Source organism: Lactuca saligna, chromosome 5 (genome assembly GCF_052625555.1).
Source record: "Lactuca saligna cultivar CGN05327 chromosome 5, ASM5262555v1, whole genome shotgun sequence".
Lineage (NCBI taxonomy): Eukaryota > Viridiplantae > Streptophyta > Magnoliopsida > Asterales > Asteraceae > Lactuca > Lactuca saligna.
The window spans coordinates 225,726,674-225,733,439 of NC_136421.1; the positions used below are offsets into that span (position 1 = coordinate 225,726,674).

General features: G+C 34.1%; 1 protein-coding gene across 1 annotated transcript; it reads left to right on the forward strand.

Moving 5' to 3' along the window:
• The first annotated feature begins 3,762 nt into the window (after positions 1-3,762).
• On the forward strand, positions 3,763-5,003 carry LOC145046316 (uncharacterized). Its single transcript, XM_078994604.1, has 3 exons — positions 3,763-4,719; positions 4,781-4,888; positions 4,965-5,003. Exons 1-3 carry the CDS (start codon positions 3,763-3,765, stop codon positions 5,001-5,003), a joined length of 1,104 nt encoding a protein of 367 aa, XP_078850730.1.
• The last annotated feature ends 1,763 nt before the right edge of the window (positions 5,004-6,766 follow it).

The window sequence follows — 6,766 nt, forward strand, 5'->3', positions numbered from 1 at the left end:
ATCTCTCTCTCTCTCTCTCTCTCTCTCTATATATATATATATATATATATATATATATATATATATATATATATATATATATATTAAGTGTGGGATCTTGTTCTTCTGCCTGGCGAAGTCATATGTCGAAAGTGGAAGCAATATATCTACCAGACTACCATCACGTAGGTGGTGATGAATACATCTCATCTTCCCCTTATCCTATGGCTATGTAGTTGTTGAAACCATAACTGATATACTTTGTACATACATGTGTGAGTTGTTACAAATATATTATTTATTGAGATTGAAAGTAAAATCATTTGAAAATCTTTTTTAGAGACGATAACAACAGATCATTAATAATAATCATGAATAATAATGTTATATCTTTTATATTTTTATAGATGCAATTTTTAAAAATATTGGTTTTACCATACAAAAAGATTTAACAACATCTTATTGTTTGTTTGTTATTTCACTTGTTGTATGATGATAAGTAAGTTTTATTGTTATTTATCATAAGAACATGATAACCCAAAAAAAAATTATGAGTAAACTAATAGATAATAAATTAGCATAAAAATAAAAATAAATACATAAATAAAATTATACAATGATCCAATTATCTGATACCTCAAATTATAATAATCATTTTGAAATGCATATTCAAAATTTTCGTACATGTTCATCTTCTATTGTTTGTTATCAATATTGGGTTTTCCAAAATTTTGCAATCTTAGCTTGTTGTGTAATAATTGATTACTTAGTTTCATGTCATACCAGTTTTACAACCATCACGTAAAACAAAAATCATGTAACACTTAACAGTTAAGAGATTATACCTAACTTTTAATCCTTAAGTATCCGTAATAGAATTATGTGACATCCTAATTTTGCAAAATAAAATAGATAACCAAACACAATTTTAATAACTTTTAATATCAAATTAGAACTCTTAATATTGTTTTGGGTTATTGACGTATATTTTCCGTTTGATTTTAAAAGGTCATTTAATTAAGAGTAAATTACTCAAATCGTCCCTATGGTTTGGTTAAAATTGCACGTTTGGTACCTAACTTTTGTTTTGCACTCAGATCGTTCCTGTGGTTTGATTTTATTGCAATTTTCATCACTGTGGTTTGATTTTGTTGCGTTTTTCGTTACATGCAATTTTAACCAAACCATAGTGACGAAAAATGCAACAAAATCAAACCACAGGGACGATCCGAGTGCAAAATAAAAATTAGAGACCAAATATGCAATTTTAACCAAACTATAGGGACGATTTCAGTAATTTACTCTTTAATTAATTTTCATACTTCTTACCTCACTAAAGTGACAAATTACTTGTCGTTTATACCATTAAAATCGGTTACCCGATAATTAAATGTGACGTGGCCATTAGATTTTAGATTTCTTCAATTAAATGACATCTCATCAATGGCATGTCAATGCCTTCGTATAACTATTCAAATCATGGCTTTACTCCAGTTGGTTATCAAAATCGTATTGAAGTGTTGAAGATTTTAGGGCTTTTCTCTCCCATTTCAGTAAGTTTTCTCTCGTCTAGGGTTCTTTTGTAGTTAAAGTTCATCTAGTTCTTTTCTAGTTAAAATTCATGGTGAACCCAGACCCTATTTTCTTAAAAGTGCGTTTACATTATAACGTTGTTTTTACAAGACACCCACATAGATATACTGGAGGTGAAACGTTTATGTTTACTGATCATGATTTCTCTGGAATGGATTTACATGGGTGTTGTGAATTTCTAGAAAGATTTGTTGGAGAACCTTTTGAGAAACATTATTACTTAGCACGTGATCTCACTATGGCAAATGGTCTTAGGGTAATAATTAACGAAATGGATTATCAAGTGTTTATCGATGTTGCTTATCAATCACCTGAAAGGCCAATAGACCCGTATTTAGATCATATTGGGGAAGGATTTGAGGACTGGTTCGATGAAGAAAGTGATGAAAGTGGTTCAGTGATCTAAGGGGATGACAAAGAAACTGCACAAGGAATCCCCGATCCTGAACCAGCCTATATGTTTGATGCTGCTTTGGATGATGAAATCAATGGGGAATATTGTACCCCACTAAACAAGACTAAGGACGATGAGTTTCTTAACAAGTTATGCCCGGGAGGTGGAGAAGAGAAAAAGATTGAAGAGATAGATAATAATGAGGAATTTGACAATGATGTACTTGAGGAACATCCTATCTTTAATCCTCATGTACACTGGAAAAAGCAAGAACCAATTTTAGGCATGAGATTTGAGGATCCAAAACAACTTAAGAGCATGTTATGTAATTATGCTGTTAAAAATGGATATCAACTATGGTTCGAAAAGAATGACAGTAAGAGGCTTTTAGTATTATGTTGTAAAGGTGCTTGTACTTTCATGCTATGGGCAAGTTGTATGAGTACATAACATAGTTTTCAAATAAACTCTTTAAAAAGTGAGCATCAATGTGCTAGGAACTACAAATTGGGTTCAATTGTCAATTACAGATGGATTGGTAACCACTACACCAAGGATATTTTGCATAGACAGAAACTGACAATTAGGCAACTACGATTGGAGGTCATCAAGAAATTTGGTATTCAAGTCAGTATTAGCCAATGTAGAAGGGCCAAACAGTATGCTATAACTATTATTGAAGGTACCCTTATTGAGCATTATGCCAAACTCTGGTCTTATGGAGAGGAAATTAGAAGATCTAACCCTGGTTCAACAGTCAGCATGGATGTTCTTACAACCAGATGGAACTAATCACTTTAGTAAGTTTTATGTTTGTTTTGATGGTGTAAAGATGGGGTGGTTAGAAGGGTGTCAGAAGGTGATTGGAATTTATGGTTGCTTCTTGAAAGGCTATGTTAGTGGTGAGTTGCTTTGTGCTGTGGGGAGAGATGCTAGGGACCAAATATACCCAATGGTATGTGTTGAAAACTGGAAATGGTTGTTGTCATTGTTAAGTGATGATCTCAATCTTGGTATAGGACAAGGTTTAACTCTTATGTCAGACCAACACAAATTAAGCAACACATTTTATTATTTCTCTTTCACAAAGTATATTACCCAATTTATTTCTAACTACTTATGTTGGTATAGGGTCTTATGGAAGTTGTCAAGGAATTATTACCACAAACTAAGCATAGGTAATGTGCAAGGCACATTGTGGTCAACTTCAGTAAAAAGTTTCCAGGGGCACAATTTGTTAACAAGTTTTGGTTTGCATGTAATGCAACAATAGAACAATCTTTCAAGGAAATAGTGAAGGATATTGAGCTTTTGAGTCCAGAGTCAAGTAATTACTTAATAGAGAAGGACCCTCGAACATGGTCAAGAGCTTACTATCAAGTTGGTAGATGTTGTTCTAGTGTGGAGAATGGAGGATGTGAAAGTTTCAATGCAGTCATAGTTGAAGCCAGGAAGAAACCTATCATCACAATGCTTGAAGAATTAAGAATGTATATGATGAACAAGCTGTTCACTACAAAAGTTAATGGATGGTCAAGTGATGTTTCACTTGAAATAAGGCTGAGGTTGAATGAGTTAAAGATTAATCAAAGGTTTTAGGAGGTATTGCCAAGTGGACTCAACTAGTTTGAGAAATGGTTATTGTCATTGTTAAGTGATCATCTCAATCTTGGTATAGGACAAGGTTTAACACTTATGTCAGACCAACACAAATTAAGCAACACATTTTATTATTTCTCTTTCACAAAGTATATTACCCAATTCATTTCTAACTACTTACGTTGGTATAAGGTCTTATGGACGTTTTCAAGGAATTGTTACCACAAACTGAGTATAGGAAATGTGCAAGGCACATTGTAGTCAACTTCAGTAAAAAGTTTCTAGGGGAAAAATTTGTTAACAAGTTTTGGTCTGCATGTAATGCAACAATAGAACAATCTTTCAAGGAAATAGTGAAGGATATTGAGCTTTTGAGTCCAGAGGCAAGTAACCACTTAATAGAGAAGGACCCTAGAACATGGTCAAGAGCTTACTATCAAGTTGGTAGATGTTGTTCTAGTGTGGAGAATGGAGGATGTGAAAGTTTCAATGCAGTCATAGTTGAAGCCAGGAAGAAACCTATCATCACAATGCTTGAAGAATTGAGAATGTATATGATGAACAAGCTGTTCACTACAAAAGTTAATGGATGGTCAAGTGATGTTTCACCTGAAATAAGGTTGAGGTTGAATGAGTTAAGGATTAATCAAAGGTTTTGGGAGGTATTGTCAAGTGGACTCAACCAGTTTGAGACTAGGTCAGGAAGTGAGGCATATGATGTTGATTTGGACAATAGGACATGTTCATGCACGATGTGGCAAGTTAACGGTTATGGGTGTGTTCATTCTATGGCTGCCATTAGTTACCTCAATAAAGATGTTGAGAAATATGTGGATCCTGATTTTTGCAGCACAATGTATATGAAGACCTACCAGTACAAAATTTATCCAATGAATGGAAGCAAGATGTGGCCTGAAACTAATTACATTCCACCTCTACCCCCTAAGAATAGAACGATGCATGGTAGGCCAAAAACTAAAAAAGTTAGAGATGTGAGTGAAAATGGTGGAAAGCATAAAGTTTCTAAGAAGGGTAAGAAGATATCATGTAGTTTGTGCAAAATGGAAGGACATAATAAGAAGACATGTCCAAATATTGATAGGTCACGACCAAAAAAGTTACCAACTATGGTTAACAGGACTAAGGCACCAAAGGTAAATACAATTTCTTATTTATTAATTTTTTATTTGTTATTAATGATGTTTCATTTAAAAGGGTGAAAATATGAAGAAAAGAACTGTAGAAGTGGCAAGTAGTAGTAGGACAGGAATGGATGGTGGGGATACACATGGTAGTAGGGTTAAGAGGAATAAGACAACAAAGGTATATACAAACTCTTATTTATTAATTTTTTATTTGTTATTAATTATGTTTCATTTAATAGTGAAAAAATGTGAAGAAAAGGACTGTAGAAGAGGCAAGTGGAAGTAGTACATGAATGGAATGTGGGGATACACAAGGTACTAGGGAAAGTAGGACTACACAAGTAACAAGGGAGAGGGGTAATGTTGTAATTCCCCAGGTTAAGAGGAGGGAAAAGAGTGAAAGGATCATCAAGAAAAAATGGCAACCCAAGTTATAGGAAAGGATGGAAAGGGTAACACTTCAGAAAAACATGTCAACTTAATGTACTTTTTGTGTGGGAACTGCATGGGATGTTTCTTTTATTATGTATTAAAAACATGTTAGAATGTTTGCTTTTAAATATTCTATTTCGGAATTTTTATGTAATGTATGGCACTCACTTTGGTTATTAATATATTATCATGTGGGATCCAATGTCCTTTGTGTCTTTTTTATGCATTAGATGGTCCCTTGTTTCTTGTCCCTCTTGGAATTGTTATGTGGACCATGCTATTTATTGGAATTTGTTTGTGGACCATATAACAACTCATGCATGATATTATATAAAAATTCATGCACTATAACAATTCATGCAGTATACTATCAAGGAAACCATAAAGAGCAGTTAGAATATAATAGAATCCATGCTTTCTATTATAATATTAGTCCATACAAAACTTGTTACATGACCATACATAATGGGATAAATTACATTGCCTATACTAAATTGTCAAAAGGATCACCATTTCATATACCACCATTACACCATCAAACAACACTATACACCCTGCACCACTTAAAAGAGCTTTAACTTGATTTCCAGCTATCTAATCACCCAAAAGACCATCTTCTAAATATCTAATAACCCAAAAGACCATCCGAAAAGAACATCCACATATCCACCCTATTCTAAAAAGCACCTAAACACCATGACCCAACATCTTACGCCAACAACTATAGCTTAAATTTCATGACCACAAATAGTAAGCAAACTAGAGCAATTAAAACAACCTTTTTTTAACATCTTCTTCAACCTTTCAATCTCAATGAGTAGTTCTTGGATCCTAGATCCAGCAAGTTCCTTCTCACTTTTCCTAAGCAGCTTGTGCTTCTCCATCTTATTCTGCAGCTCAACAACTTGACCATTCCTAACCAAAAGGTCGTCGATCGTAAGTTTCATTTTCCATAACGTATCCTTGTAGTGTTTTGGCAATGTTGGGTTAAACCACTGGAAGAAGTTGCAACTATCGTTGGATATCTACAAAAAAAGGCCACACAACAGATTAAGGGTTTTACTGTTCAAAATTTAGGGTTTTTTCATCGTAAATGGGGTTTTTTGTCGAACAAAATAGGGGGTTTGTAGTACAAAAATCAAAACTTTAGGTTTTAAATTTATCGATTGTAATGAAGGCTTACCATTGATTTTGCACAATTGTAGAAGTGACGACCTGGTTTGTTAGGCTTCCAAGCTTCTCTGAGCTTTGATGCAGGCTGATCGCAACACAAGCAGGGAGGATTCACTTTAGCCCGATAAATAGCGAGGGTGTTATACGATTCGGAGGAGGAAGATATGGTCGAAAGGGTTGGTGTTCGTCAGAGGGTAAGGAAACAGTGAATGTTGTTCTATTGAATCCTTACGAAGGTATTATAGTAGAATGATTGGACACCATCTGGATATCACAGACCACGCCACATTTGACTTCCGTTGACCAACCGGGTAACTGGGAAAAAAATGAAGAAAATCTTAATTTTGCAGGTAACTTGTCACTTTAGTGGGGTCATAGGTACGAAAGTTAATTGAAGGACCTTTTAAAATCAAATAGAAAACATCATTGTGCTTCTATGTCAATAATCATA

Coding starts and splice junctions, on each gene's coding strand:
- LOC145046316 (XM_078994604.1), top strand. CDS start 3,763: ATGGACGTTTTCAAGGAATTGTTACCACAAACTGAGTATAGGAAATGT. Junction 4,720..4,780: donor ACAGGACTAAGGCACCAAAG/GTAAATACAATT, acceptor TTCATTTAAAAG/GGTGAAAATATGAAGAAAAG. Junction 4,889..4,964: donor AGAGGAATAAGACAACAAAG/GTATATACAAAC, acceptor AAAAATGTGAAG/AAAAGGACTGTAGAAGAGGC.